Below are 13,275 nucleotides of genomic sequence, written 5' to 3' on the forward strand. Positions count from 1 at the left end.
TTCGCTGTGGCATAATCTGGGGAAATTCAGCAAATGTCACTAGGCTCCTAGTATTACAAAATAAAGTAATTAGAAACATGTGTGTTGCAAAAAAACGGGAATCCTGTCAACCACTGTTAAAAAATTTAAAAATACTATCTATCCCCTCACTTTACATATATGAGATGGTGGTGTTCCTATGTAGAAATCAACATACACTAGACACTTTCCGGTTTGGCCACAACTACAGCACTCACCACAGAGATAACTTCAAACTTCCAACACATCGTTTAAAATTTTATGCCCAAACGCCAGAGTATATGGGGTTAAAAATTTTCAATAAAATAAAAGGCAGTAATATATTTAAAATGGAGATTGGTTCACTGAAAAGATTGCTCTTTATTCTTCTGGTGGAAAAGTGTTATTATTCTGTCGATGAATTCATTGAGGACAGCTTCACAATCTGAACACAGGGATTGTATTACATGTATTATTTTATGTACATGTGTAGCTATAACTTAGAAATGTAAAATATAATGTAAACTTCTGTATTTCTCTTAAAAAAGTGAAAAAAGTTTCTTTTGTAAACCTTGACATGTCTCCTGTACATCAAATCAAATGATTTGAAAATTGTATGTAATGAGATGAATAAACCACATATCACAATAGCCAGAGAAATGGCTTGTGTACTCGTTAACAGGTTCTCTTCAACTTGATGCAGTATAGCCTCTTCCATTTTGGATGTGGTGCATCTGCTAGGAACACCACAGTCAAGCCTTCTGACAGTGAAGATATCCTTTCTCGAAGCTATTGTGTAATAGTAGTGAAATGGGTATGCAACAGACTCAGACGTTGTGGAGAATGATCTTGATACAGGTGACGACAGTTCGTCAATTGCTATGAGCTTCGCCATTCAGCAGCATCTTGTTGGTGCATTCTCTAAACATGTACTTTACTACGTTGATCTGACACTCACAGACATGTGAATGAGGCTCGAATCAGGTCAGAGAGGTAGGATGGACATCAGATTACACCAGCCGATCCAATGTAATCTCCTTCCACCATGACTACCCCACTGCAAATCTACTTAGCAATCATGTTTTCAATTGTCTGCAGTGTGGAAACGGTATGCCATTGCATGGGGTGTATGGGGTGGCAACAGGAAGGGCATCCGGGCACCCTTTGACACTAACATAATCAAATCCAAAGTAACAAGGCTGATCCCGCGTTGAAGTGGGACAGGGGCCCAAAGAAAATGATGATGACTGTCCTCTACAAGTCCTCGAAGTTTGAAACTAGAATTTCTGAACACACTGTATAGATAAATGCATCATCTGCAAAAAGTTTGAGGTTACTACTGATACAATCCAACAGATCATTAACATACATCATCAACTGGAATGCCCCCAACACACTTCCCCAGAGCAAACCTGAAGTTACTTTTATGTCTATGTGTAATTCTCCATCTGAGCTAACATGCTGGGTCCTCCTTATCGAGAAATCATCAGTCCCGTCACCAATTTGATTTGATACCACACGATCATACTTTCACTAACAAATGTTGTGTGGTACTGAGTCAAATATGAAGCCAAAAATAATATATCTATGTGACTGCCTTGTTCCATGACTTTCAGAATATCATGCGAGATAAGCACAAGTTGGGATTCACATAACTGAAGTTTTCAAAACCCATGCCGGTTGGCACGATAGAGGTCATTTACTTCGAGATACTGCATTATACTACAATGTCCTAATATTTGGCTGGTGATTGACTGTATTTGAGCCTGCAGCTGTTCTTGCCTTTTTACTTTGACAAACACTATGATAAAATAGTTTACTGTAGTAATAAATGGATCACACTCTTCATCCGTATTCTGTGCATCTGGATTTTCAGTCAAATATTCTCTACTTAACACTGCTGTAAAATGTCCATGTGATCCATAAAAGCAGAACACACTTAAATCATCTGATGTTACACTAACAACTTCAAGGATGGGCTTTGGTGAGTTTTAGTTCTTTACTGTTTAGTTTGGGGAGAAACTTCCTGGCAGAATAAAACTGTGTGCTGGACTGAGATTCAAACTCAGGACCTTTGCCTTTCACGGGTGAGTGCTCTACCAACTGAGCTACCCAAGCACGACTCACGACCTGTCCTCACAGCTTTAATTCCATCAGTAGCTCATCTCCTACTTTCCAAACTTCACAGAAGCTCTTCTGCGAACCTTGCAGAACTAGCACTCCTGGAAGAAAGGATATTGCAGAGACATGGCTTAGCCGCAGCCTGGGCATGTTTCCATAATGAGATTTTCACTCTGCAGCAGAGTGTGCACTGACATGAAACTTCCTGGCACATAAAAACTGTGTGCCGAGAGCACTTGCCTGCAAAAGGCAAAGGTCCTGAGTTCAATTCTCAGTCCTGCTCACAGTTTTAATCTGACAGGAAGTTTCATATCAGCACACACTCCCTGCAGAGTAAAAATCTCATTCTGTACACATCCCCCAGGCTGTGGCTAAGCCATGTCTTCGCAGTATCCTTTCTTTCAGGAGTGCTGGTTCTGCAAGGTTTGCAAAAGAGCTTCTCTGTAGTTTGGAAGATAGGAGATGAGGTACTGGCGGAATTAAAGCTGTGAGGACAGGTTGTGAGTCGTGCTTGGGTAGCTCAGTTGGTAGAGCACTTGCCCACGAAGGCAAAGCTGCAGAGTTCGAGTTTCTGCCCGGCACACAGTTTTAATCTGCCAGTATGTTTCATATCAGTGCACACTCCTCTGCAGAGTGAAAATCTCATTCTAGTCTGGGGAGGTTCTCCTTTAATTTTAAGGCATACATAAATTCCACCAATTTTATGTTTGAGTCTACCAAACTAACTAGATCAGTTATACCCCTTTATTGTCAGATTACCTTTTTCAGTTTCACCTAGACCATATTCATAACACATAATATTTCTATTTGTTCACTATTTCATTTAAGAGTAAGTCTAATGCATGTTTGGTTATCACTGTTAGCATTCAACCACTATTCTTATACACATATATTAACAACGCGTTTCAAGAGACAATGCTCTCATCATCAGGTTGTAAAGTCTGTGTCATGAAATTAAACGGACTAAAAAGACAAAATACCATCACAAACAGTCGGGAAGTCCATATAGTAAAACAGAATTAAAAGTATATTGGACTGTGAGTCCTCGTCTTACATTGAAGTTGTTGACTTAAGTTGATGGCCGTCCCATAGCTACCAAGTATGCTGTCGCACTGTGCCGGCTCGGGAGCTGTTGTGGATTGATGTGCCTAGGTGTTGTGGCGTGGTTACAGCCATGTGCTTGACAGTAACGCTATGCTATTGGGCACTTTATTTCCTTATTGCATTGGTCTGTATCATTAGCCTCTAGCAACTCCGTCAGTGACATGCTACCAATTTAAAGTCGCATACCTACCCTAAAATAATTCTAAAAACCCACTAAAAAATCTCATTTCTTTAAAATTATCTTGTGCATTTAGAATATTGCTTCGTTTCTTTTCATGGATAGCTATTTCAAATTCCTCTAGTAAATCAAGTTTCCTCCCTTTCTTTTCTACATGCAATATTTCCACGTTATCTTCTATGCTATTAAGGGGATGGCCTGTTTCATATAAATGGTTCGCAACAGCTGATTTGTCATAATTTCCTAACCTGAACGCATCTTTATGTTCTTTATACCAGATCGCGAATGATCTTCCTGTCTGCCCTATATATTTTGCATCACAAGTTCTGCACTGAATCTTATAAACTCCCGATCTTTCAAACTTATTTCTCTTCTCGCCAGTATCGTGCTTAAGGCTATACCTCACTAGGTTATTAGTCTGAAAAGCTATTTTAACATCGTATGGCTTAAAAATATTTGCTATCTTTTGTGAGACTGTTCCGTAGTATGGCATCGTGATAATTTTCTATTTCTCTCCATCAGGTTTTTTTCTTTTTGCGCTTATTACTTTTCCGTAACAGTTTTTTAACCATACCTATTCTGTAACCGTTATTCATCGCTATTTTCTTAACAGTATTAATTTCAGTCTCCCTATCTTTTTCGCTCATAGGTATATGGACTGCCCTATGCACGAGACTACGGAAAACAGCTTCTTTATAAGCCTGCGGATGGCATGAATCATTCGTGATCATGGCATCAGTCGTAGTTTGTTTTCTATAAATGGAGACACATGTTTGTTGCCCTGCTTTTTTATATTCAGGTCCAGGAACTGTAAACAATTGTCAGTTTCATACTCCATGGTAAATTCTATTTTATTATGTGCATCGTTGAACTTTTTTACTATTTCCTCAATGTCCTCACGGGAACCATCGACAAGTAACAGAGTGTCGTCAATATAACGTTTGTAATAAACAATTTTATTCATAATGTTATTGTCAGAATTTAGAACTTTATCTTCAAGGTCGTTGATAAAAATGTCCGCCATTGTTCCTGAAATACTGGACCCCATGGCTAACCCATCGTCCTGAATATAAAATTTTGTTATTAAACATAAAATAATTAAAACTTGTAGTGAACTGTAGGAGTTCAATAAATTCAATTGTCTCTTGCGTTGAAATTTTACCGTATTTAAGGAAATTTCTCTTAATGATTTCTATAGTTTCGTTAACCGGAGCACTGGAGTATAAGTTCTTAACATCCAACGAAACCAAACGGGAAGTGTCAGTGACTGGCGTATCTTTAATTTCACCTATCATGGTCATACTACCACACACCGAATAGTTATTTTTATACACGTAAGTCTTTTTCAGAATTTGGTTCAACAATTTCGTTATTTTATATGCTGGACTATTTCGACCGTTAACGATCGGACGAACCGGATGCAGATATTTATGTATCTTCACTTGTGATCTTAATTTGGGGGCCGTTGGATTCATGATAACACATTTTCTTTTTTCGGCTTCTGTTAACGGTCGAAATAGTCCAGCATATAAAATAATGAAATTGTTGAACCAAACTCTGAAAAAGACTTACGTGTGTAAAAATAACTATTAGGTGCATGGTAGTATCACCATGATAGGTGAAATTAAAGATACGCCAGTCACTGACACTTCCCGTTTGGTTTCGTTGGATGTTAAGAACTTATACTCCAGTGCTCCGGTTAACGAAACTATAGAAATCATTAAGAGAAATTTCCTTAAATACGGTAAAATTTCAACGCAAGAGACAATTGAATTTATTGAACTCCTACAGTTGACTACAAGTTTTAATTATTTTATGTTTAATAACAAAATTTTATATTCAGGACGATGGGTTAGCCATGGGGTCCAGTATTTCAGGAACAATGGCGGACATTTTTATCAACGACCTTGAAGATAAAGTTCTAAATTCTGACAATAACATTATGAATAAAATTGTTTATTACAAACGTTATATTGACGACACTCTGTTACTTGTCGATGGTTCCCGTGAGGACATTGAGGAAATAGTAAAAAAGTTCAACGATGCACATAATAAAATAGAATTTACCGTGGAGTATGAAACTGACAATTCTTTACAGTTCCTGGACCTGAATATAAAAAAGCAGGGCAACAAACATGCATTCTCCGTTTATAGAAAACAAACTACGACTGATGCCATGATCCCGAATGATTCATGCCATCCGCAGGCTTATAAAGAAGCTGCTTTCCATAGTCTCGTGCATAGGGCAGTCAATATACCTATGAGCGAAAAAGATAGGGAGACTGAAATTAATACCGTTAAGAGAATAGCAATGAATAATGGTTACAGAATAGATATGGTTAAAAAACTGTTACGGAAAAGTAATAAGCGCAAAAAGAAAAAACCTGATGGAAAGAAAGAGAAAATTATCACGATGCCATACTACGGAACAGTCTCACAAAAGATAGCAAATATTTTTAAGCCATACGATGTTAAAATAGCTTTTCAGACTAATAACCTAGTGAGGTATAGCCTTAAGCACGATATTGGCGAGAAGAGAAATAAGTTTGAAAGATCGGGAGTTTATAAGATTCAGTGCAGAACTTGTGATGCAAAATATACAGGGCAGACAGGAAGATCATTCGTGATCCGGTATAAAGAACATAAAGATGCGTTCAGGTTAGGAAATTATGACAAATCAGCTGTTGTGAACCATATATATGAAACAGGCCATCCCCTTAATAGCATAGAAGATAACGTGGAAATATTGCATGTAGAAAAGAAAGGGAGGAAACTTGATTTACTAGAGGAATTCGAGATAGCTATCCATGAAAAGAAACGAAGCAATATTCTAAATGCACAAGATAATTTTAAAGAAATGAGATTTTTTAGTGGGTTTTTAGAATTATTTTAGGGTAGGTATGCGACTTTAAGTTGGTAGCATGTCACTGACGGAGTTGCTAGAGGCTAATGATACAGACTAATGCAATAAGGAAATAAGTCGCTCAATAGCATAGCGTTACTGTCAAGCACATGGCTGTAACCACGCCACAACACCTAGGCACGTCTGTCCACAACAGCTCCCGAGCCGGCACAGTGCGACAGCATACTTGGTAGCTATGGGACGGCCATCGACTTGTGTCAACAACTTCAATGTAAGACGAGGACCCACAGTCCAATATGCTTTTAATTCTGTTTTACTATATGGACTTCCCGACTGTTTGTGATGGTATTTTGTCTTTTTAGTCCGTTTAATTTCATGACATAGACTTTACAACCTGATGATGAGAGCATTGTCTCTTGAAATGCATTGTTAATATATGTGTATAAGAATCGCGGTTGAATGCTAACAGTGATAACCAGTATAACGACAACTGCTACCTCGACTCCATAATGGATTATATTAATGCATGTTTATTATTACCAATATTCCGATGCAGTACTTTTTTGTGATTTTCTTTTAGCTGACTTCTTTATTATATATTGTATTCTAAAAACTTGTTATGCAGTTCTTCCTTGTTTGGATTGTGCTTGTATACTGAGGTGACAAAAGTCATAGGGTACCTCCTACTATTGTGTCACACCTCGTTTTGCCCAGCATAGTGCAGCAACTCAAAATGATATGGATTCAACAAGTTGTCGGAAGCCCCTGCAGAAATACTGAGCCATGCTGCATATACAGCTGCCTATAATTGCAAAAGTGTTGCTGGTATACGAGTTTGTACATGAATTTACCCCTCGATTATGTTACATTGGGATTCATGTCAGGTCATCTGGGTGGCCACATCATTCACTCGATCTGTCCAGAATGATCTTGAAATCAGTTGCGAACAACTGTGACGTGGTGACATGGTGTACTGTCATCCATAAAAATTCCATCACTGTGTGGGAATAAAAAGTCCATGAATGGCTGCAAATGGCCTCTAAGTTTCCAAACATAACCATTTCCCATCAACAGTTGGTTCAGTTGGAGCAGAGAACCCAGTCTACTCCATGGAGCTACCACCAACTTGTACAGCACCTTGCTGATAACTTGGACCCATGGCTTCATTCTCGAACCCCATGATCAGCTCTTACCAACTGAAATTGGGACTAATCTGGCCAGGCCATGATTTTCCAGTCATCTAGGGTCCAACCGATATGGTCACGAGCCCATAAGAGGTTCTGCACGCAATGTCATGCTGTTAGAAAAGGCACTTGTGTTGGTCATCTAGTGTCATAGCCCATTAATGCCAAATTTCACCACACAGTTCTCATGGATACATTCGTTGCACATCCCACATTGATTTCTGCAGTTATTTCATGCAGTGTTGCTTGTCTGTTAACACTGACAACTCTACACAAATGCCAGTGCTCTTGATTAAGTGAAGGCCATCAGCCACTGCATTATATGTGGCGAGAGGTAATATGTGAAACCTGATATTCTTGGCAAACTCTTGATACTGTGCATATCAGAATATTGAAATCCCTAATGATTTCTGAAATGGAATGTCCCATGTGTCTAGCTCCAACTACCATTTCCCATTCAAAGTCTGTTAATTCCCATTGTGCGGCCATAATGACGTTGGAAACCTCTTCACTTCAATCACCTGAGTACAAACGACAGCTCTGCCAATGCACTGTCCTTTTATACCTTGCATGCATGATAATACCACCATATGTATATACAGGGCTATTACAAATGATTCAAGCGATTTCATAAATTCACTGTAGCTCCATTCATTGACATATGGTCACGACACACTACAGATACGTAGAAAAACTCATAAAGTTTTGTTCGGCTGAAGCTGCACTTCAGGTTTCTGCCGCCAGAGCGCTCGAGAGCGCAGTGAGACAAAATGGCGACAGGAGCTGAGAAAGCGTATGTTGTGCTTGAAATGCACTCACATCAGTCAGTCATAACAGTGCAACGACACTTTACGACGAAGTTCAACAAAGATCCACCAACTGCTAACTGAGGGAAGAAACGGTTGAACGTGTGCGGGCAAGTTTCACGTGTAGCCCGTGGAAGTCGACGAATAAAGCAAGCAGGGAGCTAAACGTACCACAGCCGACGGTTTGGAAAATCTTACGGAAAAGGCTAAAGCAGAAGCCTTACTGTTTACAATTGCTACAAGCCCTGACACCCGATGACAAAGTCAAATGCTTTGAATTTTCGGTGCGGTTGCAACAGCTCATGGAAGAGGATGCGTTCAGTGTGAAACTTGTTTTCAGTGATGGAGCAACATTTTTTCTTAATGGTGAAGTGAACAGACACAATGTGCGAATCTGGGCGGTAGAGAATCCTCACGCATTCGTGCAGCAAATTCGCAATTCACCAAAAGTTAACGTGTTTTGTGCAATCTCATGGTTTAAAGTTTACGGCCCCTTTTTCTTCTGCGAAAAAAATGTTACAGGACACATGTATCTGGACATGCTGGAAAATTGGCTCATGCCACAACTGGAGACCGACAGTGCCGACTTCATCTTTCAACAGGATGGTACTCCACCGCACTTCCATCATGATGTTCGGCATTTCTTAAACAGGAGATTGGAAAACCGATGGATCGGTCGTGGTGGAGATCATGATCAGCAATTCATGTCATGGCCTCCACACTCTCCCGACTTAACCCCATGCGATTTCTTTCTGTGGGGTTATGTGAAAGATCCAGTGTTTAAACCTCCTCTACCAAGAAACATGCGAGAACTGCGAGCTCGCATCAACGATGCTTTCGAACTCATTGATGGGGACATGCTGCGCCGGGTGTGGGAGGAACTTGATTATCGGCTTGATGTCTGCCGAACTACAGGGGCACATATCGAACATTTGTGAATGCCTAAAAAAACTTTTTGAGTTTTTGTATGTGTGTACAAAGCATTGTGAAAATATCTCAAATAATAAAGTTATTGTAGAGCTGTGAAATCGCTTCAATCATTTGTAATAGCCCTGTATGCATATCACCATCCCATGACTTTATCACCTCAGTGTATTTGGCTTTATTTTCTGATGGGAATCTGATTGCTAATCTCCATCTGGCCATATTTCCTTTGATTTTTAAGATTTTGCAGACATCAGTAAACATACTGCCGAAAGTTAAAGATCTCAACTATTTAAATATGGACTGTCCTTTCGAAGATAGTTTTCACTTGGAAATTTGTTTGTCGACACACACTGACCAAAACTTTATCACATTGTTCTCTCATGGCATGGATTATCTAACATATATATTAATCACTTAATGGTCTTCTTTGTATGACAAGAAAATGAGAGCGGTCAAAGATGTTTGTATATAGTTATCTTCATTAAAGGTGGGCCTCTCTCATCCTGGGGCCTGAGTGATCTACCCTTCCCTTTTAATCTTCCACATCCTATCCTTCTTTTATATGTTTCTCTAGAATGTACTCCACATTTCACCTTCTGTCCACCAATTCGGTTTTATAATTTACATAAATGTGACCTAGGATACAATGCATGAAACACTCTGTCACAACTGTCAAGTCTCTATATAAAGTGGAATGCCAACATAAATCTCGCCAAGGGGGAGGAAGATGCCAGACTAATGTTTATCCTAAGAAAGTACAATTCACCCTCAAAAGACACCATTTATGAATTCCTTGTTTGACTGATTCTTGAATATTGGTTGTTACTCTGAGACATTTGCCATGATGGCTTGACTGAAAACACAGTGAAGATATAAAAATACTTTATCACTAATTACTTCCTCCAAGATACATGTTGCTCATAGCAGTAAAATTAGAGAAATTTGGGCTTTTACAAAGGGATACAGACAATTGTTTTTCAGGTGTTACTTGCACAAATTGAATTCTTAAGGCCATTATGTGGTTTAACAGAGTATGAATGTAGATGTAGACATAGAATCCAGTTCTTAGAGTTAAGTTTGATAGCGATGCTGGTGGACTGAAAGGAGAATGGGTGGATTAATGAATCTTGTTCTCTACTGAGTGCAGGGGCTTGTTTGTGTAGGCATGAAAAGTAGGGTCAGATGCTGGAGTAGGGCCTAAAGCTATGACTGGGTTGACAGTTGGAAGGGAAGTGACTTCTGCTATCATCCTATCTCAATTGTATTTTCATAGTTTCTTTATGCTACTATCGAAGGTTAAATAGCACCTATTTTGGTTACAATATGACACATAAAACAAATATAAAAAAAATTAAGTAACTATTAATATCAGACATTACCTGACAGAAGCAGGAGTTCCTCGGTTAACAGTATCTGTACCAGAATTGGACACATATGGACTGCTACCACGATTCCTGTTGACAGTTGGAGTCCTGTCATACATGCAAGTCTGTATCAGTGTCAAGCATCTTTCACAATAAAGACTCATTTTTTACAAATCTAAAAACATGTGTACAGAGTTATTTGGAACTGGACTAATGAGTGATGTTGATTCTGCATGGTACCATGTGACCTGTAAATTCAGTGACCTTATTTCCACTTAGTATAATTCTATTTACAAAATTATTCTTAAAATTCCTGCTAAAGCATCGCATCGTATACGACAACATTTATGTTCAGGTGAAAAACATAAGGGCACTGGATTACATTGAGGCTCATCACCTTTGACAAAGATATGATATCTAGAAATGAAATGTAAAAGATATGATATAAGTGAAGTTAAGAGTCAATAAGTCCAGCTGCTAGTAATTCTCAAATATTTTAACTTCACAGTCATTTCCAGTTGTCAGATAATCAAAATTCTACATGTGTGTTGCATGCATGAGTATATGAGTGCACATTAACAAGCTCCATCTTAATTACATATTACAGTACATATAAAAATGTTCATCCCAATACCTCCCACTCCACTTTCCATCTATTTTATGGTGTACTTCGCTTGCTTCAGAGGATACACTGTAGCTAATCTTTGAAAGATTTTTCAGTGTAGCAATTGACAGATTTGCATATCTTATTTAGAAAAATATTATATGTCATATTGTAGTCTCCTTTTGAAAATCAATTCATTTGCCAAGAGCACTATGTTAACACAGTTACTGCATTACTAGTTTCAGCAACATGTATTGCCATCCTCAGATCTATGAAAAGAAAATATATTGAGGTCAAGGCTGACGGTCATATAAAAAACATAGTAGGGTATAGACAACATCTCATGACAAAAACTACACACCCATAAAACTAGGCAGTAGTAGTTACATCATACAAGGCTTACACCACTCTGTCATATGACTATGCTGTAGAACAATAACCCTCACAAAATTCTGGTCATATGGATGGATACAATTGAAATTCAATACATAATAATGAAGTTTGGCATTACAATGGCTTGCCAGGTGTGCTATCATAAAATTCGTACAACTTCGAGTACAAATGGCACAAAGAAGACACACATGCTACACAAAGGATAGTAATACACATTGACTGTGACAAAGTTAGTGACGACTGGATCTGGAGTGTAACAGAAGCTAGTCTGGGAAATACTACCAGATGGCCGTCTGCACTGTATGATGTCAATTACAACTAGTGTAACAGGATCACACCTTTGTTTAACATGGGAACTAGCTGAAGGAATGCAACATTAAAGTAATATACACCAAGTAATCAAAACAGCAAAGTTTACACATCTTGTTTATAAAAGAAACAGCATCCTGTAAGTTGTCATGAATGGCTACCTTTGCCATCAGATAAAAATTGGAAGCATTTCATGATGTAATGATGAAATAATATGTTACAAAAATTAACAAAATTTATGCCATACAATATATCTAATAGGATTAATTTAAAGGAAAGCTATACTGTCAACATTTACGGAATTATGAAGTGGGATCTGACCTTATTGGTCAATTTTGCTGCAAGCAAAGGATGACAGTTAACAATTATTAATATGAAATTGTAAAACTAGCCTCTACACAATGTAGGATAGCAATATAAAATACAGTTCATACATAAAACATTTTTTATAAAAACGTGTACCCGTATTAAGCTATATATAAAATACACCATCTATTTTTTTTTTAATTTTCATCTTTACATCAATGTGCCTTCACTGTATCAGTGAAACTGCAGTTGGTTTATAACCTTCAGAACAGCAATTAGCCTAATGAAAAACACTATAACCATTAGACACCATTTCTGAGAATGCATAGGACTATTTATAAGGGATGGTAATGTAAGTTAGACTTATTAGCTGACTATGCAATGTAACTGCAATGATACCTCATTTTCACATCCTGAATCAGTCAGCATGAGCATCAAAACACTTATTTTATATTTAATATTCATTTTTTATCTGTAATGTACTTGTGGTTTTATGAATTATGTGTATACCAGTATCCTGAGTTATAAGTCTTCTGTTATTCTTACCGTCAAAAGTTCTACGACCTATGCAACATAAGAATCTCTTATTGATACTAAAGCATAATATACATCAGAAGATCACCTTCATATAGCATGTTAATGGTTTGATTAAATCGGAGTTATGCTCCTTAGGTCAGTATCTAGGTCACACATCAAATCCCGAGAGCATACTAATGGTAATCCTAAATGTCTATGACAATGGAGAACATTGGTTTTGTACTTTAAGGAACCTGTTATTGTCATCCATAAAATAGTGTTGACTTTCTAAGTAACATGGAAATAATAATAAACAGTACAAAACTGTATGTGCAGCTTAGTAATTTTACACTGGTTCATGTTTTTATAAAAATTATTTTATACATGAATGGTAATTTATATTGCTATCCTAAATTGTGGGGAGGGGGGTGCTTGGTTTACAATTCTATTACATAACTGATAACTGTCATCTTCACGTGCAGGAAAACCGATCAATAAGGTAAGATCTCACTTCACAATTCTGTAAATGTTGACTGTGTTGCTTTCCCCTAGAACTAATTCTGTAACATTTATCATATGACATAAATTTTTTAATGTATGTAA

General features: G+C 37.8%; 1 protein-coding gene across 11 annotated transcripts in view; it reads right to left on the reverse strand.

Annotated features, from left to right (window-relative positions):
• The window catches only part of LOC124717168, a 344,543-nt gene that overhangs the window by 46,733 nt on the left and 284,535 nt on the right, over positions 1–13,275 (reverse strand). For 6 of the 11 annotated variants that reach the window (XM_047244012.1, XM_047243987.1, XM_047243979.1 and 3 more), the window contains one exon: positions 10,560–10,652. In XM_047244012.1, coding sequence (XP_047099968.1) covers positions 10,560–10,652 — 93 coding nt within the window. The remainder of the gene's footprint in view (positions 1–10,559; positions 10,653–13,275) is intronic. The other 5 variants (XM_047244021.1, XM_047244004.1, XM_047243996.1 and 2 more) reach the window with 1 other exon arrangement.

This window comes from Schistocerca piceifrons, chromosome 1 (genome assembly GCF_021461385.2).
Source record: "Schistocerca piceifrons isolate TAMUIC-IGC-003096 chromosome 1, iqSchPice1.1, whole genome shotgun sequence".
NCBI classification, from domain to species: Eukaryota; Metazoa; Arthropoda; class Insecta; order Orthoptera; family Acrididae; genus Schistocerca; species Schistocerca piceifrons.